Raw genomic sequence first — 27,987 nt, 5'->3', positions numbered from 1 at the left:
TCATGGCACAGTCCCATCTTCCCTGGTATCTGTTTTCCATGAATTGACTGTCCTTATGAAAGTGTTCGCCGTGTTCTTCGCTTCTCTCTCCCAAATTCTGCCGAAAGAAATCAAGATGCGAATGAAGCATGTGTAATTTTACAGACATTCTACAGCCCAGTGCTCTATATCTATCAATTAGTGTCTTAACTTGATCGTCAAGAGCTTCACTTCTGTTGTGGACAAAAAATTCCTTCACCAAGTTGTGGAAGGCCTTCCAAGAATTTCTTTCCAGCTCAGTCATATTTTGTTTAAGTTCGTTACGATTTAGCATGAAACGAATCTGTGGCCCTGTAAAAATGCCACCCACAATTTTTGCCTCCAACAGATTAGGATTTCTTTTTATATACTGTAGAGCAGCTGACTCACTATCCAATGCTGTCACAAATTGTTTTGCCAACCTCTGTTTAATGTGCAGCATTGGTAGGAGAATCTTCTCTCTGGGCACTTAAGCTGAGCTTATCGCATTGTGTTTTCCTGGAATTAGCTGTTCTTTCAGGCCACACAGTTTGCTTGTACTGTCCCAGAGACAGAGAAAACAAGAATACTTTGTGTACCCACTTTGTAACCCAAGAAGAAAACCAATTATTTTGAAATCACCACATAGGCTATGTCCCACTGGTGTTAATCATATTGGATTTTCTCCAACATCAACTTCACACTTGAGTAACTTTCCTTCACGTACATGGAGTACGCGACTGGAATTGGTTTGTACTGAAAGCCAATTGCACTAAAGAGACCACTTATATCAGAACAGTAGCACAGCGACTCTTCCACAGCAAGCAAGCAAGCAAGCAAAAAAAAAAAAAAAAAAAAAAAAAAAAAAAAAAAAAAAAAAAAAAAAAAAAAAAAAAAAAAAAACACACGAAAATACCTGGTGTCTCTTTCTGAATTTTGTTATTCTATAGGAAGGAAATAGCAAGTTCCATTCCTTCAGCCGTGAAGCTAAAAGTTCAGACTTATTTTTTGGTAAATTCAGGTATCAAATAAGGTCATCTAGCTCTTTCTGGTTCAGTAAATGAGGTTTCTTGATATCCTCATCATCAGTAACATGGTCACCAGAACTGTCCAAATCACTACCTTCTTCCGCAAATGTGGTTTGGATTGGAGGCGATGGTATAGGAAGAACTTCACTGTCAGGAACAGGTGCTCGGGACAATGGCATGTCAAGGTACTGTGGCTGATGCATGTTCTTCCCTCTCTTGAAATGTAGCAGGTCGATAATGCAAAAGTAACAATCATCATGATGATTTGTAGGTTTCCTCCACACTCGCAGAATCGCAAATGGCATGCCTTTCCTGCGCAACCAATGTTCCATCGTCGACCTGCAGTTACCACACGTAACATGTGGAGTTCATGGTTTGTCCAGATCACCAACAGCCATTCCAAAGTACTCTTTATAGGCTTCACAAAATTTTGTCCCTGGTACAATGACATGCTAAACTTGCTTCGGCCCAATATAGTATCCACATACATAACATAACGAGTCTGCATGTAATTTGCACTTCCGACCCACTGACATGCTGCTCCATAACAAAGCAAATTAACGCAGATTAACACACACCCAGACTGAAGTAGCAGACATGGTGGCGAACAAACAACCTTGAAACACACAACCACAAAGCCAAAGTAGGAATTCAGGTGAGTGCTTGTACTCTTCAAATTTACTACGCACCGATAAAATCACACAAAAAAAATTAGATAAACCACACAGACGGGGTAGATATGAAGGAAGCGTTTCGAACCTTTACACAAGTTAAAATCAACAGCAGCTGTGCTTCCATCTAGTTACTCTAAGAGTAAATACACCCATATTGCTGTGGCTAAGCCAGCAGTGCAAGGGAACAAAACATGCTAATATTTTTTAAAATGTTGATATTTCGATAAAATCGTTGCCGGATTCGTGTTTAGTGGGTCGAAATCTATAAGAATTCATCACAAAACAATGATAAGCAAAATCTTGTTGACCAGTGTAATAGTAACAATGGATATATTGTGTTGTGATCAAGTATGTTATACTTTCATATGTATATAAATAAAATAAAAAATGCAACTGAATTATCACCTGTAGTTTTCAAGAAATGACGTGTTAATTGCTGCCATGTGGAGGTGGTAAACATAGCTACCAGTCGTCTATTGGCAAATACACATGCTGATAAACACAGCTATCATCCTCCCCGATGGCATAGTGATAACGTCGTCGCCTTGTAATTAAGGGGCCCTGGGTTCGATGCCTGGTGGAGGCACATTGCACAGCGGTTCAAATCCCACTTTAAATTGTAGGTCCAATCCCAATTACCATATCTGTGCAGTGCATAAAGTGGACTCAAAACAACAATTCCTAATTCCATCCGCCCTCTAAAGGTTAAGAATGAAAAAATAATATTGAGATTTGTTCTGATATTGGTGGAAAAAGCAAGATAGGAGCAAATGTGCGCTAATTTGTTAACTTGAAGGATTCATTATCCTTTCATTACACTTCACTGAGCAAATCTATGTTTGTAACTCATCATGTAAATAGGCAAAACAAAAGGTGTCAACATTAGAGGTAATTTAAAGAAATAAGCATAATGAAGCATAACAATAGGTAAGTTTCGTACACACAAAAAAATGCTAAGTGTCAGTAGTGAAAGCAATTACAGCTAGAACCCAATCAATAATAAGGCCATTACCATTACATTGCCATGCTCTGGCTCTTGTGCAAGAGTCAATTAATTCTCGATTGCACACACACATACACATATACATGTTCTGACTAGCAAATAATGGAATCCACATAGGAGATATGTTCATAATAACAACATATGTGTCATGAAGAAGAATCTAGTGTCTTCTTCCTCCACTATTTAGTTGCAGTAGTAATGTTTCCCCACATAGATTCTACTTTCATCGAAGTCATGACTGAAATTAAAAAAGAAACACTTAATAATAAATAAATCTACATATAAACCAATAAAACATTTTTTAATATTCAGGTTCTTTGAGAGGTGTTGTCCTTGACAAGATAAACTATCTTGTAATTTACTTTACAAAACCAAGCCGAATTAATAATATCTTCAAATGCATAAAAATAACACCAAAAAAGGCAGAATTTTGAACTAATTTACAAGCTATGTATAGAAATATCACATTAGTCATTTTATTTTTTTTTAAAAAAAAAAAACATGAAAAATGTGCTTTGTACTTTTGCACATCTTATGGGTGTGATGATAGAGTGAGCAAACTGCTGTTACTCGAATATCCCAGTATTGATATTTGGAATAAAATAAATAGGACTATAAAATTTCATACTTTTGACTGCTTTCTCTTCTGTTTTTATTCTTAAATAAATAGTTCACCCCATGAAGTGAGCTACATGAGAAAATAATTTATTAATTAGAAATTCACATTGTTATTAAAGCATTTTTTTAATGTTTTAGAGTGAATTTTTGGAACATTTAAACCATAAGTGCATTTTTTATTTTGCATATTTCATGGTTTTTAGGTTATAAAATCCTAGTCATACTGATCAGAATTATCTCAATAAACCTATTTGGAGTGCTCTGGAAGAAAAGTTTGCTGTGTAGCCATGGGCATTGGAACTTACCCTGGTTTTGAAAATAAGTTCATCGTATTTTGGTTGCTGGACAGGTTCAAGTGGGTAGCTTTTTAGAAGTTGCGAAACGACCAGGAAGAGCAACTCCAAGTCTTCAGGGTCAGTGAATCGATGCATCTCCTGTTTCCTCACTATCACATCTACGTCCTGGCTCTGCATGTGTTCTACCAGCTTCAGAGCAACAGTGTATGGGACTGTCATGTCCTAAGTACAAGGTATCAACAAAAGTCGTGTTAAGAGTTGAGTGAGCCAAAATGCCAATTTCATAATGTTCCTATTTGCTAACAAAAAGTATGCTGTAAGTCTGCTTTATGCAAATTACATTTCCTCCAAGAATCAAATCGACAACCACTTGATCACAAGGCAACAGCGTAAGCCACTACACTACTAGGAGGGCCATCCCATATTCTTCTGAGAGTAGGTTACGTAGGTTGGTGCTCTTAGCATTAAAATTATGCTCATGCATGCTTGCGTGGAGCCAAGGTGGTCTAGTTGGTACGCTCTGACTGCCATAAAGTGGCTCTGAGGCTCACCCAGCCTCAATTGAATGGGTACCGTGGGTAAACAAAAGTAGCAGGAGCATACTGCTAATACTATGGTCAAGGTAAGTTCCCCGTGGATATAGATTGGCACCATGCTCCGGCCACCTTTATCCCCCAGGGTTGGCCCCAGGTACCTATTGATTTGAGGCTGGGTGATCCCTGGAGCTGCTTTGTGCGGCAACAAGGTTGAAATAATTACGACCTTAGATCACCCACCCTGGGTCTCCCACGTGGTAGTCAGATGCCCTAATGACTATACCACCACAGCTCCTAATAATATGCAAAATAGAAAATAAGAAATGAAAACTCTGTTGGAAAGAGTTGATGAAACTATTACATTAAGTGGATCCTATGCTGACATGAAATGTAAGGTGCAAAATCAGAATGTCTCATTGTGTCATTCATGGCTCTGTACTTTGCTGTAATGGAAAAAAAGCTGCTCCAATGCAATGAAGGATTTCTTTCCTAGCAGTTAAATAAAACTTGTTTGGTCCAAGACCACTTTATGCTCACTTAGGCTACTTGGGATGGTTTCTTCAGTTTAAAGAGGGAGGTGAACCACTATGCCTCCACCAGGGACTGAACCTGCGACACCTTCATCACAAGGTGATAGCTTTACCAGAACACAATCAGAGAGGCCCTTTCTGCAGTTATGTGAAAAAACAATGTTTACTCAATCAAGGACAGTGACACTGAGGAGCCCTGACAGTGTTATGTAAAAGTAACTGCCAGCAGGACTTGAAATGTGGTAGGAGATTATTCATCCCCTTGATATTGTCTGTGGAAGCATCTTGCTTGAATATTCTACAAATTACCTGCATTCCACATAGTACACGAGTGGGGACTTTGATTGGTACAGATCGTCCCAAGTCAATTTCATGTTTCTTGCTCCTCTCCGCAAAATCTTTTCTCAAGAACATCTCCAGGTACTCGCTGGTGAACTTGTAAACCTTTCCGGCATCCAATCTTGCCTTTCCCTGGAACAAAATATCATAATTTTAAATCTGCACACCACATAATCTTGTGTTTAATGTCACATGGGTGAGGAAGGCGATGGGGTCAAACTGATTCCTTGATGCACAACCTCACTCGCCTCTTTTCGATTAAAATTAATAAAAGCTTTTGTTCCTTCATTGGTTGAAATTCTCTAATTTATGTGACCATTCTTCTTCAGTTTATCTCTAGTGCAATATTATTATACAAACCCATATATATGTGTGTGTGATGAGATGGATTTGGTTACACAAACAAGTTGTAAAGATCTAAACTCCATTTGATTGTGGAAGAAAAAAGCAAAGCTAATATTTATAATAGCAAGCAATGCTAATTGGATATTATCCACTGTCTAGTGCTTCTACTTTCACTGAGAGAGCACATCTTCTCTAATTTGAAGGAAAACAAAATTATCTTTGATGTCAGAGGAATTGAAACATTAGGTGGTCCGTGATTGTGATTTACTACAAATCCGGTGCACTAACCTACTATTCCTTACAATTAGCCAAAAGTGGAAGAAAAGAAAAGTGAAATAACCTAACCTACTATTCCACGGCACCCATCTCGAACTATAATGTTAGACTAGGTAAAAGCAGAAGCACAATGCTGAATATTAATATTGTATACTAATAAAGAACCACTCTAACTAACATTCAGCAAAGTATATTGTGTAACAATGATTTTGAATTTATTGCTTTCTTGTTAATCTTATACATACATTACGAGATCATAATATTTGAAAATGCACTGAAAAAGTTTCATAAAACAAAGAAAAATGCAGAAATGGATATTTTATTATTATTATTATTATTATTATTAAAGGATGTCTTCCAGGAAAAATGGAGAATAAAACCATCATGAACTGTCTTTGAATTTTCAAAAATACATTAAGTGAAAAGAGAAAAGCCTCTGATCCTGAGAGGAAATAATGAATAAATAATTTGAAAAATCCAGGAAGCATTTCCTCTACAAATCAACTATAAGCTACAAAATTTTCTACAAAAATAATTGGAATGACAAACTCTGCTATCTTACCTCAGGCGACGCTTGACTGTAGGCCAGAACAAAATAGTTCCAGATGAAATTTAGTGAAGGTGAAATTAACACCAAGCTGTGGATCCTCTTCGGATTTCTTATAGCAGTTATCAATGAGAGCTGAAAACAGATCAGAGTAAATTTTACTTCCCATATTTATTAACAGCAAAAAAGAAAGTAAAAACATAATTTATGTGTGGTATTTGGTAACTTTACCATTGATACTGATAGTGAAAAGGCTGTCCTAGGTCTACTGCTAAATAGTCAACTTCAACATACAATTATTTTCCTGTAGTTTACGGTTATTACAAGCATAAGAAAACAGTTTTTCTTTGTGACGTTTCAGGAGAACACACGCTCCTTTCATCAGACATTTATTTTCATTTTGATTAAAGATACAGTTATAATACATATAATAATAAAGATACAGTTGAAAAGAAATTTGTGTGCATTCCTTTCCATAAGGGATTCTCACATAAAATTGCAAACATTTTTAGAAGTTTTAATTTCAAAATTGTTTTTAAATCACCAAGAAGTTTGGAATGTACATTTAATGAATTCAAAATGAGAAACTCTCTACCAGATGTGGAAACCACAAGAATATATAATATAAGTTGTTCATGTTCAAAGGATTATGTGGGACAAACAGCAAGGAAAATGGCAATAAGATGGCACGAACACGATAAAATTGGACATTATAAATCTAAACCCAAGAACAGGTTTGTCAACTCATATCATCGAAGAGAAGCATTTGATTAAAAAGAGAAGGGTTTTAAAAAGATTAACAGGAAAGCTTCTTTCATTGCATAAGAACACTGGAATAAATTAAATAATGAAAATGGTAACAGATCCAGTATGGAGTTTTCTTTTTCACAAATGGAGTAAGCCACAATCTTTAAAATTTAATGTAACAAAAACAATGATGAATTTGAATTACCTGATGATATTTGGGATTCATAATTTTAAAAAAATCTGAAATAAAAATAAAACAGACTGCTTTTTTCACAGTTAAGTTGCTATATTACAACAATGTAACATTGACAACATCCATTATATCAGCCCTTGCCCAAAACCATGGTAACGGTTGAAGTTTTTGCGTGCGATGACGTGTAACCGGCCAAGTGAATGCATCACTTCAATGTGAAGTCACGTGAAATGACAAAACGACAGTGTTGCAGTATGCAGATATTAAACACCAGAACAAGAACAATGTCTAGATGAAGATGTGTACTACAGGCTATGGAAAAGGAGATGCAATAACCACTAACGCCGTCAAACGGTTGGGCGGGAACTTTACGTCACATACCATGAAGAAGTAATAGGATCTGAGCTGATTATGTCCTTTGCGATTAGTCCACTCAGAATTAGTTCACTTCATCAAATGATTTACTAAATCTCATCAATTTACATTGTCGAGTTCATTATTTGAGTTGTTTTTTTTTGGTTTAGGTACAACATCTTCACCGAAGAGGAAATTATGCTCATTTCTTTGTTTTCCTTGACCCTGTACATCCAGGGTCAAGGAAGTCAGTAATAAGGTGTGTTATATACAGTGTACGTACAACTATAGATTGAATTGTATCTTCTCCAAATATGATGTATAAAGAAACAAACTGCCGGAAAACTAAGTGAGATGAGTGTACAATTTTAAATTACTATTATAGTGGAACCACAAGCAAAGAAACGTGCGTAGACTCGCGACTCCTGTGCACCGTACTCCAGTGTGGAGGGGAGGGGGAGAGTGGAGCATGCTCTCTTATAGTCCGAGTTGAACGGAAGAGGAGGAAGGTTCTTTTTCTTGTGGTCGCTCTTGTAAGTAAGGGGAACTGTGATTGGCCATTCATCTATTTTATCACTTCTTCATAATCTCAATTGACTTAAATGGCCGGAAGAGCAAAGCAAATTTATCAAATATAAATACAAACACGTACCGTTTAATAAATAACCAAAATGGAATGAAAAGTTAGCAGTTTGTATTTTTATTGCTTTTTGTGAATATGTAGGGAAAAAGCGAGAGAGAATTGTACACCAATGGCAAAGAAATGGTAGGCGAAGTATTTACCAGGATTATACACCCTACATTCCTGCTCATAATAAGGAGTCGAAGGTTTCTTGCTTAAGGATCTTTCTTCGATGTAAACCTAAAAGTTGACTTTTCAGATTACGTACATAATCTTCTGGGCAGAAATGCACACTGCAGATTCTAGCATTAGCATGATTCCAGGGTTGGCATGTTTAAAACAAAAGTGTTTAAAACACTTTGTTTTAAACATGTTTTTTTTAGAAGTGTTTAAAACACATTTTGGTACTTGATATTTTATAATCTATGATATTTTTTTTGTTTGGCAGCCCTGTTTTTTTCATTGAATCTGTGTCAATTAATCCGGGCTTTATGGGTCTCACTTATCGCACAACACTTGAGCAACCTTTTGTTCTGACGTCACGGGAGAAAGCTTTTTAATTTTGGGGCACATGCCTACGTTGTATGCACAAGGTAGCAAACTGTTGTGCGACAAGAAAGACCCGTGCTTTACTGTAGAAATGAAACTTCTTAGTTCTTTGTTTCCTACCATCCTGTAAGTTTCTGAATACACAATGCTTGATTTTGATCATGACGTGATTTTTATTTCTCTTGCGATACGATTCATTGGTTTGTATAACTGAATGAAGCGCAGATGGTTACTTTTGGTAACATAATTTTGTACCTGGAAAGATAAATTGATCTGGAGAATTTATTATGACACTGCAGGTTGTTTTCTGCTATATAAACTGTACAGGCAGCAGGAAATATTTCACCTTGATTTTTCCAGGACGAGGATAGTAATTCAATAATATTTAGTTTCTTGAAATTTAGATGAATATGAATCCTAACCTACTTCAACAGTGAAGGAAAAAGGGGGTTATTACCCCCAACCTTTGTCCCTGCAGTAGAGGTGTGCGGGATCCCGAAAAGTCGGAACTGGGATCGGGGGCAAAACAGGCCCGTAGCTAGAGGGGGGCAGGAACAACTGCGCCTCCCTGAGAGCCTGCTTTGGCACATCTGTGAAAAATACAGAACACATTCCTTCGGAATCTAGAAGATTTGTGACATTTTGAGTAGTCTTGTATTAAAAGTGCGTAAAGGTGTCGGATGTTTTTCTTGGGATGTGTTGCTATGAACTTGGAACTGCTTAAATTTTTGCTTCATGTGATAGAGAGCGGGAGTGGATATTTGAGTTTTGTTACGTATCGTTGCATTTCTGCCACTTCTAGCTAATGGCAACAATGACTGATGACGTGAAATTGATGAAGAGACACTCACAAACAGGGCCGAAACCACAGGGGGGCATGGGTCTTTGCCCCCCCCCCCCCCCACCTTGGACGGAAGTCCATTCTATGGGAAGCAAACATTGAAGTAAAAAAACAAGACTAGGAGAATCTAAGAATAGCAGGACAATTGGATACTCATGATGGAATTAGTTTTTATGTGTTCCTTGCATTTTTCTTACAGACGGCCAAGGGGACTTGCAAGGGGCAATAGCCCCCCCCCCCTCCATTTCAAATTTTATACAAATAACAATACATTTCGTACAATGTCCTTGCTCGCTTCGCTCGCAATATCTGCTATTCTTATAGTCCAAGTTCAGAGCCATAGCTATGGGGCGGCGGGAGTCGGCCCTGGGAGCCAAATGATCTATAGTAAAAAAAAATGTTAAAGAGAATGCCATGGCACCCCGTAAAGTTATTTGCGCCCTATTAAAACAATTTCTTTCTATGAAATTTAATATGAAATATTAATGATGACACTATAATCCAAGAAGTCATTGATCAGTCAAGGGATTCCTATTTGTTTGTCAGGTGTCAAAACATGTATTTCAACTATAATATAATACAATTCACACAATATTTTGCAAAATGGTTAACGTAACCAGTAGGCAAACATTGTCTGTAGTGATGCAAGAGTCTCCCCTTTGAAGGAAATAGAGTCCGTGGTGGACTAAAGGACCCATGTTTTAATGTTTTAGCAAGTACAAAAAATGTATTACAAATTTTTACACAATTCATAAAAGTGTAGATAATATGTAACCATTATTATTTAATTAATTCGATTTTTCTTACATAACACAATACAATGGTGTTGTTGGATTCTCATTTTTACCTTTGTGAGTAAAAAACTTGCATCCTGGAAACCAGAGGGAATCATTATGAAGCATGATTTATAAAGGGCTCCCCCAATCAGTTTTGCAGAGAGGCCCAAAGCTCTTGGTACATGTTAATCATCTATTAACATTATCGACCTGTAGATATCAAGTTGATACAGTCTCTATTAGCTTATTTATGTTAAACTTTATATTCTTTGAAGTGGCGTGCCCACGATTTTCGAAAGGGAGGGGTTATGTCTACATTTTTAAGGAGTCATTCCTCATTTTGCCATATTTTCCTGCCTTTGACGTTATTTTTTTTAAATATTGGACCAAAAGGGAGGGGTATAACTCCCACTAGTCCCCCCTTGGGCACGCCACTGATTCTTTGACAATCTGGAAAGATCATTATCGAAATGTTGCTATTTGATGCTGCTCGAAGTTTTTATTGATCATTGCAGTTTCAAGATATCATCCACTTATCTCTTTCGGGGGAGGGGGCAAGTGCCTCTGTGTACCCTGCTATATCTGCCAATGTGACACAATATATTAAGAAATTACCCCCTCTAGGATTGACTTCGCCCCCCCCCCCCTACAAAGAATTCCTGGCTACGTGCCTGGGGCAAAAATTCCCGGCCCGATCGCGACTTCAGGAAATGACTTCCCGACTTTTCGGGATCCCAAGCAGTCGGGAAATACCGAATGGTCATTTTAAAAAGTCGTCAATTCTCGACGTTTTCTGCATTGTAAATGTCTGGAACTTATCGGAAATTGTTAGTTTTGTACCAGAAGTGCAAAAACAAGCACTTAAGATGGAAATTACGTGTAGAATTCGAGATTTCAATAGTTTTGGGAAATTTCGAACATACCCCGTCCCGAAAATTTCCCGACTTTGTCGGGAAATTGAGAATTTGCCCCATCACGAATGTCGGGATTTAAAGAATTTCCCATCCCGACCCAAAACATTGTGTCCCGAACACCCTGCAGTATGGTAAACCTTATCTCCAAAGGTAAATAAACTCTCCTTGCTGCCGCTACACTCATAAAAATGAGTATTTTTTCTTTAACTATAATTTACTGGGAAAAGGTTGACTTTCTTTTGTTTAAAACATGTTTTTTTAACTCATGTTTAAAACTATGTTTAAAACAAAAAAACATGTTTTAAACAAAAAAAAACAGTTTGTTTTGTTCTTTTTTAAAAAAAAAACAAATTTTGCCAACCGATTCACGTTAGCGTTTCCACACGAATCCAAAGACCGAAGAATCCTTTTGAAAAACGTATATATTATGTTCAACGTACTTGGAAGATGTATCTTGTGCTGAACTAAAACAAATAATAATAACAAGTGGTGTGCGGTAGCTCGGAAAGTCGGGACCGGGATAGGAAAGAAAAATTCCGTCTCTATCACGACTTCAGCAAATGACTTCCATAAATTTCTGGATCCCAATCAGTCGGGAAATACCGAATGGTCATTTTAAAACGCTATTAATTCTTGACGTTTTCTACATTGCAAGTGTCTGGAACTTATCGAAAATTGTTAGTTTTTCCAGAAATGCAAAGAAAATCACTTAAGGTGAAAATGAGAATTTGAGATTTCCCGACTAGTCGAGAAATTGCGAATATTTCCCGTCCCGAATGTCGGGATTTAAAAAAAATTCCCGTTCCGATCAAAAATATTCTGTCCCGAATAACAATATGTACCTATCTATATTTATTTTCAATTTGTCTGAAGCCACAAAATGTAAATGGGTGGAAATGCTCATTTGTGTACTCGATTTCGTGTGTTCAGTTTCTGGCATGGTTTCCTATCTGCATAGTGCAACACTAGCTCATAGATTTGGAATTCATTTCATGGATAAATTCACCTCTTACCGTCGTTTCGTCATTACGAGTAAACAACGGATTGGCCCAACCTATACTTCTAATAACCTTGCATTATATAACGGATTCTTTTTGTTTAAAAAATTACTAACCATTGTTATAACTGATCTTTAGTCAAAATGAAAATAAATGTCTGATGAAGGGAGCGTGTGTTCTCCTGAAACGTCACAAAGAAACACTTGTTTTCTTATGCTTGTAATAACCGTAAACTACAGGAAAATAATTCTATAATGCAAGCAATGCGTACATACAAGAAAAACTATTATTCAACATACAGTTTACATATTCTCGAGTTTTCTCTCTCCACATTAAATTATTTATAAATAAAATCTAGGGCCAAGCCGATACCACTTTGAACCAATGCTGATAAAAGTGCTCCCCTGTGCATAGCACCACGCCATGAAGGCGTATAGGGGGTGTGGGGGTAACACCCCACACTTTCTTGATCCGGTCGTGAGTGGGGGTGATGTGATCAGCATCATGCCAGCGGCGTATATTCTGGGTCACCTAGGTAATCGGAGATGACCCGGCTATAATTTTTTAAAAAGTTGTTTTTTATTTCTTCGTATATTCTTCCGAACCAATCTTTGAATCACATATTTCTTTGCTTCCAGCGCTCGAATGTTTTCAACCGTTTGCCGCGGAATGTCCGTGAGGCTTTTTCTCCAGCTGGTGGAATCTGGTGACGTCAGGGTGAGATTCCACCGGCTCCCTTTAAAACCCTTGACGAGAGGGGAAGGAAACACTATATTCCTTGGAAACACTGCTTCTCAGGCGCGGTTATTCCGTGGCAAGGGTAAGCTCCTTCTGGAAAGAGTCCATCGGTCGCACTCTCCACCCCAGAGCCTTTGCCGTTCCCTTGGCTGGCACCCTCTTCTGCCATTCTTCCCCGATGGCCTTTGTATCGTAGGAGCTGTGTTGTTTACGACAGGGAAATTTATCAGGAAACAGGTTTTGGGTTCACAAATTACGTACTGGAAAGGAAAGAAGAGAAAATACATCTGAAAATGCGCGAGAAACAGAGACATCTGAACAACATTTGCGAACCAATTCTATGAAAATTCTCATTTTACGTTTGCTTCTGTCTTCCTGATCTCTGCTATTTCAACAGATATTGTCAAAGGAAAAAAAAAAACTATTACACCGACCTCCATTGCGGAGTGTTAGCACAGCTCCCTACGACACCAGAGCTCCAGGGTTCGAATACCGGTCTAGGCATGGGTGTTCTTTGTAAATGTCCCTTCATCAATGTCATATCATCACTCATAGTGATTAGCCAAAAGTGGCAGAAAAGCGACGTCAAATAACAGTTTAATCAATCGATTAATGAAGTAATTAAACTATTTATATGCTTACTTTTTTCATTTTTGTATTTTAAAATGCGTGATTACTTTCTTTGTAGCCTTCAAAACTAGTGAGAGTACTTCTTTCACAGAAATGAATAATTTTTAAAAGGGAAAGCTAAAAAAAAAAAAGGTAAAGTGTTCCCTTGTGCTAAGCACCGCGCCATGAAGGCGTATAGGGGGTGTGGGGGTAACGCCCCACACTTTCTTGATCCGGTCATGAGTGGGGGTGATGTGATCAGCATCACGCCCCTGACCGCCTTTACCCCCCAGGGTTTCCCCCAGGTACCCATGTTATTCGACGCTGGGTGGCTATCAGAAATAAATTATATATATATATATGTACACATATATTAGGTAATTTAAGTTGCTTTTCCCCCCTCTTTAGATTAACAATGATCATAATGATAAAAGATGTTTGAATGTAAAATATATAAACAAAAAACGCAATGATTCCAACTTATAGAACCTCGCGCATCGCAGGGAATATAAAGCTGGGAAAGGGAATTTTTCAACATCCATAGGGAATTTAATTCTGTGTCAAGCAGGAAGGAACCACAATAGAAGATTGGCGCAGGGAATTGAATGCGTGTTGTAGCGATTCGAGAATTTAATATTTGTTTAGCTGTTAGTGGTTTAGTATTCGTGCTAGTGCTGTGTTCACTGAAGTTAAAGGCAATGAATGGATATAATACAATATTTGCGTGCGAAAATATTTGGAACGGGATCTTTTCCGGAGAAATTTCAAATAGTTAATGTAGGTAGGTCAGTAGCATCTCTTGTACCATAGATCTTGAACTTAAACTTCCGTGTATAAAAACAAAAATCGGGAATGCACGAGTGACTGGGTACTGGGGTAACTTGAATTTTACACTTAAATTAATATTGAGGGTTTTTATTTCACTACCGCATTCCTTTCATATTCTTTGTTACAGGTTTTTTCTTATAGATTTATTATATTCTCTTGTTTTATCATTTGAAATTCTAAACGTAGATTAACTGCAAGTGCAATCACAACAATTATTCGACAGTGGTCGCAACAATAAGGTAAAATTTTTCACACATATATTCATAAATCCTGTATGGATGTTGAGGTAAATTTGCAGGGAGACTTCAGGAGTGGGTGGATGAATCAAGTGTCGGAGATTACCCACTAGTTAAAACCAGCATACGCCACTGCATCATGCCCCTGACCACCTTTACCCCCCAGGGTTTCCCCCAGGTACCCATGTTATTCGACGCTGGGTGGGCACCGGGGCCGCTTCCATCGTTAGAAAAGTTCCCAGATTTGAACCGGCCGGGGATCGAACCCGGGACCTTTAGCATGGTAGTCAGATGCTGATACCAATAGCAACAGAGTGGATATACAATGATACTCACATCAGGGTTGCTATGATTTTTGGATTATGAAATTTCCTGACATTTTCAGGTTTTCCAGTCGAAAAATGTTCCTTTTCCCAAACATGTTTATCATCATGATTTTTGCTTTTGAACCTTGTGTTTTTCAATAAAATATATAATCCGTTAATTATTATGAATATTCACTTCCACAACTTTTTTTATCATATTTCATTCTATACACACAAGAACATGTGAAATTCAAAGAGTAAAATGTCAAATTACAATCGGCATCAAATGTATTGGGTGCTACAATCACATGCATCTAGCTTTCAGGTTAAGGTAACAAAGGTTCATTATTTCACCATAACAGATCTCCACAATATAAAAACAATAGAAAAAGTTCATAAACCATACAAAACTTTTCATTTTCTGGTGGATTTATAGTGTCGTAGAAAATGCTGCTTTTTTGCTTACATCTATAAGTACACAGCATCTGGAGAAATTTTTGTTGCATATAGGAATTCTATAAGAAATGCCAACAAGACTAAGATCTATAAAATAATAGACGATAACCTCATCTTCACCAACCTTTCCGACAATTACAATCATATTGTCAATGTACTTTAGTTATCAATCAGATATCTGGACTGCAAGTTTTACTTTGATATTCTTTCTAATATCTAGTATTATAAAAGTGAAAATTTATTACAGAAATCTGAAGGAACCATAATTTTGCACTAGACTGAAAATCATAAGAACGAAAGAAACTAAGTTTCTAATCTGAATCTTTTTTGGGAGTGGAATCACAAGAACGGAATCCAGAAGTGGAAGTGAACTGCTTGTTCATTTTGAAACTTTTTCTCTTGCAAACTTCAATATGCACATAAATTCCAGATGATCTGTAAAATTCCCAGACATTTCCCTGTTTTCCAGAGTAGCAACCCTGCACTTGTACTTGAACATTGTAACAATTAAAATTTGTTCAGGATCATATTATGATTTGTTATAAAAGTATTCCATTATACAATTAGGCTTTATCAATTTGCCATAGCTACACACTTTAAAACATACAAATACTAAAATAACTGTCACTGAAACCCAAAATTCAAAGTTCACAAAATAATGGTGCCAACTTAATTAACACAAAGTGTGGTCCTCACAAGAACATCAGCTCAACACTAACAAAGTCCTTTATTATACACTGAGTGCTAATTGAATTGCGACCACTCCTCCAAACAAGGGATGACCCAGCAGCTGTTCTGATTACATGATCACCCCGACTAGAAGTATAGTGATGAAAGTATAGACCACAACGCTACATGTTAGTCGAACAGCACGTTAAAATGGGAGGTGGTCAGGATTTAACATCATTCCAAAAGGGCATGATTGTGGGTGTCCAAGCATCAGATGCATCAATAACGCAGACACACTGGTCAGATGCACCCGTTCCAGTGTAGTGAAGGTGTACAGAGAGTAGCAAGAAAATGGGGCAACGACCACCAAGAGGCAGAATTGCAAGGGCATATGGAAAGTGACACTGCAGGGAGAGCGTTGAGTCAAATGGCTTGTGACAGCTGAATGCACAATCAGCATCCGGGAATTACAGGACCAATACAACAGTGGATGCACGACACCCATATCCCACGCAACTGTGCGGTGCACACTGGCATGCATGAAGTTCCACAGCAGACGACCCACTCGTCACCCACTCCTCACAAAGTGACACTGCCGACTTTGTCTCGTTTGGGTGCACGAGCACACTGATTGGATTGTGCACAATTGGAAAAGGGTGTGTTGTCCGAAGAATCATGGTTTTTGCTACACCACTGTGACAGGTGTGTGTGTGTGTCACCAACAGCATGAGGCTATGGAACCTTCGTGCATGGTGAGTGCTGTACAGGCAGGTGGAGGCAGCTGTATGATGTGGGGTTGCTTCTGTTGGCATGGACTGGGACCTTTGATTCGTATGGACCGCCTCCACTTACATCCCACAATGAAACACTTCTATCCACATGGGGACGGCATTTTCCAGGCTGACATTGCATGGTGCCACCAAGGTGGGACTGTACTTGCTTGGCTGGAGGAACATTCCACAGAGATGTAGCATATGAATTGGCCTTATTTCTCCCCCGATCTTAATCCCATAGAGCATCTGTGGGATGTTGTGGAATGAGCTCTTTGAACAATGCATCCTGCACCGACGTCAGTTGGCTTGTTATGGGATGCCATCAGGAATATATGGTGTCAACCTTGTGGAATACATGCCACGTCGTGTCCAGGCTGTCTATCGAGCCAAATGTGGACCAACGAAGTATTAGGTAGGTGGTCGCAATTAGTGAGCACTTAGTGTATATGTGCATTTCCATGGAGATAGTGGACGAATTCCCCATAATCAATACAATAAAATCATTAATGCATGGGAAAAGGTAAGTTTCACATATCTACAGATATTTCAGTGTCTGCCATGTCTCAAAATAGAAATTTCATTTTTTTCTGAAAATATCTGTCTTATAGACAAATTTCACAATTTTTTAAAACATTTTTGAGATGATATATACATCACAATAGTAAAAGTATTGCTCTGATACAAAGCTGTTAAAATATATCTTTATAAATCAACATTGTTCACAGGCACGCAATACCTTTACGAAATGATAGAAAATATCTAATCAAATTTTAAAGAACTTGACTGTTTATTATTACAACTCACCTTTCAATACCTTAAGCTAATGTTCAGACCTGAAAAATAATTATTTTAAAATTGAAACGGGTGGATGGTGGAAATATACATGTAACAAATGACAGTTTGTGTGGTTAGGACACCGTTGGTCCATATAACATTGATTGTGGAGTCAAAGACAAAAATATATTAAACGATAATCAATGAGAAAATTACGAACTGTTCTTCTGTGAAGTTTGTACTCACATTTTAGCATACACCAAAGGAGCAATTTACATCTGTGCATCATCATCAGAACTTGCAACCTTGCAAAAGGTATTTGAGGGAGGAAGCGGTGGTTGGTCAATATTCATTATTTTGGGCAAAGAATAATTTTACACTAGGAAGATCTGTCATCAGAAGCAGGACATAACGTGTGCAATAGTTTATACATGATATTGCCATTTAACACTAACAAACTTTAACAGTATGAAGAGAATCATGTACTATATATGCAGGATACAAATGTTGTTTTCCACAGGATTGTAGCATTAAAACAAGGTCTCGAAATATTATTTTAAAAAAATTGTTTGCCTTAATGTCCTCTATCCACTGCAAAAGTTTGTCTGCATTGTATATCAACACCTTGCATATCATGAAATTAAAATATCTTTTTTTTGTTCTTTAATAATAAGTATCTGGGTTGCAATAACACCACTGGAAATCAATGTTGTTGTTACAACCAAGAAATGTCCGTGACTGTACAAAGACGATGAAATAAGTAAGGTAACAAGGCCCTTAAAAATTGCAATCATGATGTTGTTTGATATTATTGTATGCATGTTACAGAAATGTATATCCACCACTTCAAGTTGCCAGCAGAGTGTAACACAGTACAGAGGTACATGGATGGTGGGACATCTCCAAACGTGTCAAACATAGAGGTCACATGATTAATTTCCTGCATGTAAAGGGAACAAAGGCAGCAGAAATTCTTCAAGAACCTGGGAACATGGTAATGTCAAGAAAGCAGTTGTATTGCTGCAAGACGGTTGCACGCACATGCACGCACACACACACACACACAGAGGTACATCGACCATTCCTAAGAGCTACTCCTTGCACTTCTGTGTTTGAAGATATCCTGCCGTGACTACAACAGTTTAACTTGGCGACTAAATATGGCACTCTACTTGCTGTTCAGTGCTTATAACATACAAGTGTGGGTATAAAACATCATTGTCAGTAGAGTTTCTATGGACCTTGATACCTTATTTATTGATCCATCTCCATATCTCTACATGTGTGTGTGTACACAAATTTACAACTTAAAGTTGGTTTCTGATTAACTTGACATACCCATCCACCCATACTGTAGCCTACTAGCTGCACTGGTCCCTCAACTAGGCGAGTGATAACATGGTGACAATCTTCGATCCAGTGATCCATTTGAACTGCTTGGGTATCCCCTGGTGACTGCCCAAGGCATTCCAGATCAAACCTCACAAAAAAAAAAAAAACAATGTAGCACAACCAGCAGGTTCACATTTATGCACAACTGTATCTTACACATTTAATAATCAATAAGTTAGTAATTCTTGTAGGGAAGTTAGAAGGCGTTTTGCAGCAGAATTCAGATATGTTCCTGTTCCACACAGAGACAGTGTTCGAAAACTTGTGAACAAATTTAGGGAAACAGGGTCTATTCTTGATAAGAAGCAAAGAGTGAAACAGTGTGTGCTTACTGAGGAGAAAGTAGACAGCGTTGGAGCATGATTAGAATGTACTATTCAAAAATCATCCGGTGCCTTGTACAAGAAACAGACATTTCCATGACATCTGTGTGGTGAGCTACCAAGCTTTTAAACCTGAAGCCATATATTAGAAGAAAGAAAGAAAATATCAGGAGAGAAACTGAAGCATTTTCGGAAGAGGAATTGGTACGTGTTAGTGAAAATTTTCTAAAAAGATGCCGTAAATGTGTAAAAAGGTACGTGCTCATTTAATTACATAACTAGTGGTTCCAGTTACACGGATGCTGCATCCAGTTTGCTGGCAGATACACTCTCACTGCCCACCATGCTAGCCGCCACTCTACTGACGACTTGACTGTGAAAAGCACCATATAAATAATTCCGCCGTAAGCAGGTTGAACGTAAATATAATGCTATGAGCAACAAACCAACCCATCTAACCTACTCACTACTTACACATACATACAGGGGTGCTGGGGACCCACTGTACACCAGTGAGAAAGTTGAAAATTTTGAGTGGGTTGGGAATATTGTGTATCATATGAACGTTTGTTGTCTTTAGCTCAGGGAGATGTGTTATAAGCAAGTAATTAGTGATTTTTATGGGGTCTGTCAGCAGGCATATCCAGCTCCTAACATGTCGCCACAATCAGGTGTGTGAAGAACACCATGTTTTCTCCAGCCACAAATAGCAGACACCTACTAAACAGTAGTGTTGCAATATGTGAATATCAAGAATATCAGGCTAGCGAATGAAGCACCAACACTGGCAGAATAAGGTAAGCACACTGTGATTATACATTTACTTAAATAATATAGTTTAAATATAGAATTCAAATAAAAATATGTTATTCTGTTAGAAAAGGCTGCAAATAAACAAGTATTTTTGCATATATTATCCAATGCCATTGTTGCCAGAAACCATTCATTCACGATCAAGCCACGAATAACAACACTAGCAACAAAAGCAAATAGAAATTAGGTTTAATGACTTTAAAATAAAGACAAACCTAGGTCTCATGGTGATAGTAATTTAACTCATTTTTTGAATTTGCACATGCTTTTCCTTGTGCAACAAAAATTGCTTTTAAAAAACTTATGGAAGTGGTATGAGATGAAAGGAATTCAATGGTCCAGGGTCACATTTTGGTAACATGTGGTTTCCGCATGTTGAAATAACTTTAAAGCATTGAAAAACAACAACATCTATAAATTGAGGGGGGAAAAAATTTTCGAGGGTGTAAGGACGGTCACCAACCCCCTCCCCCCCCCCCCCATGGGAAATATAGATATGCACAAAAGATTCAGTAAGTAATCACAAAGCTTGGTTCCTGTGTACTTAAAGACACATAAGTGAATTCAATTTACATAGAAGCACATGTCACGATGATATAAATACACAACCAAATTTTGACTGGTATTTGCCGCTTCCAAACTGGTCTTGTAAAGGATGGAGAGCAAGAGAGATGCAAAATCATCAAGCAGGACGAAAATGAGCTGAGAAGAAGAAAGGTAAGTACTGATATTTCTTGCTGGCAGGGTTGTTAAAGGTCCACGAACCCATAAATTCTATTGGGTTCCGCTGTAGGACCGGAACCTTTTTTCTCTCGCACAATTTAAATTCGGTACAAGTTGCGTATTGTTACAATGAAAAAAGGCTCCTGGACCGTATTTAAATTGATGCGGGAAAAAACGTTCCTGGACCGAATTGAAATTCTTCCGTAAAAAAGGTTCTTGGACTGAACTGAAATTCATTCTGGAAAAAAGGTTCCTGGACTGAATTCAAATTCATCCGGAAAAAAGGTTCTTGGACCGAATTGAAATGATTTAAATATGAAAAGGTTACACACTGTCTAGAACTCATTTACATTTCCTGATTTTCTCTTCAAGACCAGGATTGAATTTATTTAAAATTACAGACCAGGCTTGAGAGATGTCCGGAAGTACGTTTTACATTGGAATGTCACACTGTGGTTGTAGAAAACGTAGCGCAGGGAATAAATCAAAACGCTGTTGTTCTCTCGTGGGCCAGATTCAAAAACTCCCCTGTCGAAGTTGTTAAAGTACATAACGCAATGGACTATATGGCGTCACATTGAGTTCAAACAAACCCGTCACGTGTTGCTCCGGCATCCGATCCAGGAACTGCAGCCAATAGGAGCCATCGATGAGGTAACGTGAGACTGCTGTGTTCCCAGCAGATATTACGACAGGGAATGGCAGTGCTGCTACAACCAAGTGAAGGAACGCACGCGAGAGAATGGGATTATATGGAGAGTGGTAACGTGACTGCAGCGTTTGCATTTCACCCATTTCTACCTTGTACCTTACATTCTCAAGACAGCCAGCACCTGGATTAGTCTTTCATGCTCACAAGTGGATAATTGTTTATCGTCAGGTCCGTATTCGATCCAAGTTGCATATTGTTTCATTTAAACTGATTCAGAAAAAAAGGTTCCTGGACCATATTTAAATTGATCCTGGAATAAAGGTTCATGGACCGAATTTAAATTGGTTCGCTATAAAGGTTCCTGGATGCATTTCAATTCATCCGGAAAAAGATTCCTAGACCATATTTAAATTCATTCAGAAAAAAGGTTCCTGGATCGAATTGAAATACTTTAGAGATATAAAGGTTCTTTACGCTTGCTGATTTTCTCTCCTGGTCCAGAATTACCAATTGTGTATTGCGGAACATAGTTCAAGGTGCCATTATACTTTTTACATGAAAACAAACACAATTTTTCACATAGAGTAGTTTTTGTTATTCCTTTTTTCGCTTCCGTAACACAATGGCGTGCACAGGTTGACTACTGTTGTAGGTATGCAGTGTTTCCAATCTTCTTCATCGAAAAATAACTACTATCGTGTTCATCACGTGTGCAAAATGTAAATTATGCACGGGTAGCTGACAGATAGCCCCACGAACCATTCCCGATAAGATTAGGTTAGGTTTGGTTAGGTTAGGCAAGCATAGATAAAAAAAAAAGAAAAAGTTGGGAACACTGACAGGGGCGTTACGTCATCGAACGTATGCAGCATCAGGTTCACGTAGCGAAAGCAATGGCACTTGTGCGCCGATATTTCTCTTGAAAAATCCATTCCATGATGAAAGAAAATACCTCGACGAACGTTGGAACCTTAGAGAAAGTAATTTCCGTAAGTAGTTTCTTCTGTAAAAATGAAGAAATGTGTCTCCGATATACCAAACTGTTACCAGAAAACCTGGAGCAGTCATGAATATGTACTGTAAGGTTGCATGCACCCAGGATAAAATGTGTTTTTTCGGAGGATTGTAGTGTTGAAAAGATGGTAAGTTTCATACATCGGAGACACATTTCTGCAATTTTACACAAGAAACTACTTAACGGAAATGAGTTTCTCCAAGGTTTACAACCTTCGTCGATATATATTCTTCCTAAAACTTCATCCTACAATGCAGCAGAACAATAAATAATCACTTTTCATGTAATAATATTGCGCATTTTGTGAAAATCGACATCATCATGCCGTTGTTTCCAAGATGTACCTGCAGATGGCTCTAGCATTTGAAGTCACGCGATCTCGCTAGTGGAATCAGGGTTTCCAAACGTGCAATTTTTTTTTTTTCGAGAAATGTGTTTTTTTTCTCCGAGAAATGCGTGGTTTTTTGTCGAGAAAGGAAAATGGTTTTTCGATGAATTTAGGGCTGAAATGAGTGCTAATGGAACCTAACCTAACCTCATGTGAATGATTCGTGGGGCTACCCATGGGTGGTTTTTGGGGCTAACGTCAATGGTTTGTGGGGCTACCCGTGGATGGTTTTGAGGGCTAACATCAATGGTTTGTGGGGCTAACGAGCAATGGTTCATCAAAATGTATAATTTCCAGACGTGACCCCCAGTTTTTTACAACTTTTATGCACAATAGAGTTGGAAACATTGATATTCGAAAACAAAAGAAGCGTTATCATTCGCAAAGCAAGCGATATCGCACCGTGACGTGCTTTCCGTAGCATTAAGGTAAATGGTTTATTTTAGCAGAAAAAGTGTTTGTTTTCGTGCAAAAAGCATAATGGCACCTTCCACTATGTTCCGCAATACATAATTGGTAAGTACTAACCACGAGAAAGACAAAATATCCGATTTAAATGTGTCTCTGATGTATGAAACTGTTAATGAAAAGATACCATCTTCACAAGAAAAAGCATCACAAAAAATGTGCTCCCCATGATGTTTTCTGTTGGGACTGTTTGCTGGTGGCGTGCACAAACATATGTGGTATATATATATATATCTGTGTGTGTTTGGGGGGGGGGTGCGTCTTTCTCTCATACACCTACACATTGTGTGTACTTGTATTACAATATACTTATACTATGCAACAAAAGTCACAATTCAACAGATACAAGGAAATTAATGCATTCGTAGTTAAGCAAACACCGAATACACAATTAATAATGAACAATCATACCTTACGTAACTGTAATCACGTTCACGGCAAAATCTCTCCAAACCAACTGCTTTAGTACCTTCCATGCTGGACATAAATCCAGGTACGAACACGATGGTTGGTTTCTTCGAACCTAGGAATTTATGATAAGCTATCTTTCTTCCATCGGTAATATTAAGGTATTGTAACGAGGCACATAATTTTGCAGAGAAATTAAATTTCCGGCAAATAACTTTATTTAAAAAAGGTAAACAAAACGCTGCCTTTTTGCTTAACTTTGATGAAAACATTACGTCGTAGTTTAAATACTAGAAAGTATCAATCCTTGCAAGGAGCCATCTAAAGCCTGTCATAAGTCTGCAATTGAACACGTTTATAGTAACGTCATCGAAAACTAATACTGTTCTATGATAAATAAAATACACTGCATTGCATAGTATGCGAATTACAAATACAAGTGTAAACAAATTTCAGTTTGTGAGAGTTCTTAGTTCCTACGACATTGTACAAAGAAAACATATGTTTTAGAGACAGTGGTAATGATAGGCGTTTTCTGCGTTCTTCTCCTTCTTTACGAAAAGAAGCACGTTCCGATCCCGACTACGGGAAATGACTTCCTGGCTTTTAATTTTTCACATATTTTTTGCATTAGTAGTGTTTAAAACTTCTCTGGAATTGTTTGTTTTTCCAGAAATGCAAAAATAAATCACTTGGAAAATGTGTAGATTTCGATATTTCCACAGTGTCGAGATATTTCGAACATCTCCCCTCACGAAAATTTCCCGACTTGGTCATCAAGTTTCGATTTTTGCCGTACCGATGCTACAGCGCCTTGAATAACGTAGTGTGGAAGACGGCACAGTTCTGCGCGCTCTGGCTGGTTCCACTCGAAAATGATCCGCTAGAGGCGGTGGTGTTGAACCCGGTGCTTGGTATTCATCTGCTTATAATGGAAGTAAATGGAGTTTTCGTTGCAACATCTGATTCTTTTACATGAAGCATTTCTATGAATGTGATAATTGCAATGATATTTGGTACAGTGGTCGCGAAGATATTAACGAACATTCTAGACAGTCGACCACGTCCTGTTATCGTCATACTTTCGTTAATAATACGGGAGATAAAATATGCGTGGAATGCTCTTGGCAACTAAATTTTTGTATATGAATTAGGTTCATTATTATTATTATCATCATCATAATTTCTTTTAAAGATATACACACTGAAGCATTTGTATTTTTGATATTTACTGTCTCTTTTCTTCGGCTTTAAACTAATCGCGGCGATGATGATGATTCCATGAAATGACAAGGGGAACCCCACAAAACTTTCTTAGTGCCATCGACATGAGTGTAAGGAAACTTTCAAACCAATGGGACAAGCGACACGGGATGTTCACACTGTCACACTAGTGACACACACTTCCAGACTAAAATAGCATTCATTGCATATGAGGGTCCAAACAGCAAACGGCACGTTCATATGGCGTATTCACGTGCTGCTTGTTACTTCGGTCGGAAAGCTCCTTAAAGGAAGGGTGCTCAGACCGAAGCAACGTGCTACAGGGGGAGTTCCCAACTAAGTGACAAGCAACATGGTGCCCTCAGTCTATTGGCAAGCGTTCGCTGCTAATTGTGTGAACAACAGATAGGCAACACAAAAAACCGAACATTACAACAGATCTAGGCGACACGATAAGTCGCATTGTCACTTGTGCGTCGCTCAAACTGGGCCATTTCCTCAATAGTTTGCAACATGTTGCCGTGGATTCTTGTTCGCGCATGCACGATACAATGAGTGTCTTGCTTTAGGGGGATTGCGCACCAAAGCGACAAGGGGCATGCGACACTTGTTGCTTGAGGATTTTACCAACCGAACACTGGCCTGTGCTTCCCGTCATGCTGCTACGATGTGAAATGTTGCTCTTGATTGGCTCCTTTCCAAGCAACATGTGTCGCTTCGGTGTGAAAGTTGCCTTGGACCGAAGGACCTATGTTGCTTTGGTGTGAAATCCTCGTATCGTTTGTCGCGTGTCGCTTTGGTGTAAAATCTCCTCGAGGAAACGGTGCAGTGAGAGCTTGTGTCCCTACGGTTCGAAAGGCTGCATTGATTACGGACTGCTCGCTTCCAAGCGACACTTGTGGTTTGACTGCAAATCACTCCACAAATATAACTGTTTCCATCAATTCACCCACCGCATTTCAAGACAAACAAATCTACATAATATATTCCAAAAACTAACAAAGCCGCATTACTTTCATAAGAAAATTAGCACCAACATTGATCGCACTGCCATCTATGTTTCTCATCCGTCTGGAGAACCAGTTTCTTGGGTCGTTTTCCACACTACGTTATTCAAGGCGCTGTACCGATGCGATGCCATCCCCAACAAAAAAATTTATTCCACACACCTAGCAGCAGGGTCTCCCTTATCGCACAGCATTGGAGCAACTTTGCATTCTAACGGCAGACAAGGAATACCTACGTAATGTTAGGTCTGGTTCTATTAGCATAAATACACTGAAATTTTATTATTTATGCTAAGAGAACTAAACCTGGCTTGGCTAATAAAACAACGTAGGCATTTAGCCTAACAATAAAAGCATTCCCCTATGACGTCAGAATGCAGGGCTGCTCTAGTGATACCCAAAAAGGGAGACCGCTACTGGCAAGCAACACGTCTACAAATAATATATATATATATATATATATATATATATATATATAAAATCTGAAGTATAATGTAGTGTCAGACTGGACTGCATATATATATATACTAGCTTATTAACCTGCGTTGCCCGGGTGTTTAATGAATTCTAACTATAGCGTAAATGTAACTAATATTATTTACAGGTATTTAAAAGCATAAGTACATTATACAAATTATAAAGTAATATCTTTTACAAATTCACTATAATATAAATTTAACAACATTTCTAGTTCCACCTCCAGGAGCAAGAATAAATAAATTGAACGGAATTGGGAGTGTTACTATTCATCTTAGCGACCCAGAAAACTATGGATTCCACATTTATATCGGTCGTTTCCTATTATTTTTACGTCACCCCCTTCTCACCCCACCCCTAGGGGCACCATGTCATTTCTCAAATCTTGTTAAGAGACTTCCTGGACGTGCATTTCAATGGAAAATGGATAGGAAGAGGTTCGAATTTTATTCAATGGACCCCACGGCCACCAGACCTCACTGTGTGTGATTTTTTTTTTTGTGGGGGTATGTTAAGGACAAAGTTTACCGTACACCGGTTAGAGATTTGCAAGACTTGCGTGAAAGAATTCTGGTTGCAGCATTACCCCGCACATGCTTCAAAACATGTGGCTTGAGGCTGACAACCAGTTTGACATTTGCCGTGCCACTAACGGCTTACATGTGGAAGTGCGCTAGTTTTCTTGATTTGTAAAAAAAAATTCTGAGTTGTTACATGTTTGTACAAAGTTTGGACAAAAAATATTGGTAAGTAAAAATGTTGTGATTTTTTCTTTTATTATACGCATAAGTAGGGAACGGAACTTTATGTGCTAAAAAACTCAGAAATATTTATTTTTTATGTGTCATAAATGTTGAAAATATGTGATAAAAACAGGAAAATATGTGACAAAAATAAAAACATTTGGTAACAAAAACAAACTATAACATGCATTTTAAACACCTGAAATTAGTTTCTAAATGATTACCTCTTAGCGAGCTATTTTTTGGAAGAGTTGCAGTGGATCACCATAGTTCTTTCCAAATTCTCCATTGTAAATCTGTGACGATTATCTCTAAAAAGCATCTTATATTGTGAGAAAGATGGCTCCACGTCACAAGAAACAATTCTTGCATATTTGAAGCACGAAATGTCACTAACGCTGAAGTTTTCCAAAGCTTCCTCTTCCTCTACTTCACCTCCTTCCAAAACACATGCAATTTGGCACAATGTTTGAAAACCTTGGTTTTTCCCCAAAAATTCTGTACATTTAGACATTTAGATCCAGTGAGTTCTTTCAGTTTCGTTTCTACTATACGGACTTCACCAATGGAAGCTGCCAAAGTGTTCGCGGACGATTCAAGCTTTCATATGGAATTAGAGAGAATGGACAGGTTTGTTGAGATGTATGCCAATTCGACTTTTAAGGAGGGCTCCATCAACAGTTCTTGCAGAATTCTTCTTTGTCGAGATCATTTACAACAGATACAATTTTTTTCAAAGTTCTGGGCATAACATCTGCATCGCGTAATTACTACAGGTGTAGG

At 38.1% G+C, this 27,987-nt stretch overlaps 1 protein-coding gene across 2 annotated transcripts; it reads right to left on the bottom strand.

The window, feature by feature from the left end:
- Positions 1-840: 840 nt before the first annotated feature.
- LOC146002471 (palmitoyl-protein thioesterase ABHD10, mitochondrial-like) lies at positions 841-24,346 on the bottom strand. 2 transcript variants are annotated; one of them, XM_083140342.1, is made up of 6 exons: positions 23,757-24,346; positions 18,910-19,051; positions 6,205-6,324; positions 4,992-5,153; positions 3,626-3,838; positions 841-2,940 (listed from the first exon to the last, which is right to left on the bottom strand). In XM_083140342.1, the coding sequence occupies exons 1-6, from the start codon at positions 24,023-24,025 to the stop codon at positions 2,935-2,937; spliced, it is 912 nt and encodes a 303-aa protein (XP_082996468.1). In that variant the 5' UTR covers positions 24,026-24,346; the 3' UTR covers positions 841-2,934. The 2 variants fall into 2 exon arrangements, with proteins under 2 accessions (XP_082996468.1, XP_082996477.1); XM_083140351.1 differs by lacking the exons at positions 18,910-19,051; positions 23,757-24,346 and adding an exon at positions 7,142-7,172.
- Between the last annotated feature and the right edge of the window lie 3,641 nt (positions 24,347-27,987).

Source organism: Lepisma saccharinum, chromosome 1, assembly GCF_977018435.1.
Source record: "Lepisma saccharinum chromosome 1, izLepSacc3.1, whole genome shotgun sequence".
NCBI classification, from domain to species: domain Eukaryota; kingdom Metazoa; phylum Arthropoda; class Insecta; order Zygentoma; family Lepismatidae; genus Lepisma; species Lepisma saccharinum.
Note: the sequence above shows the minus strand (reverse complement) of the source record. Positions and strands in the feature narration are given on the sequence as shown.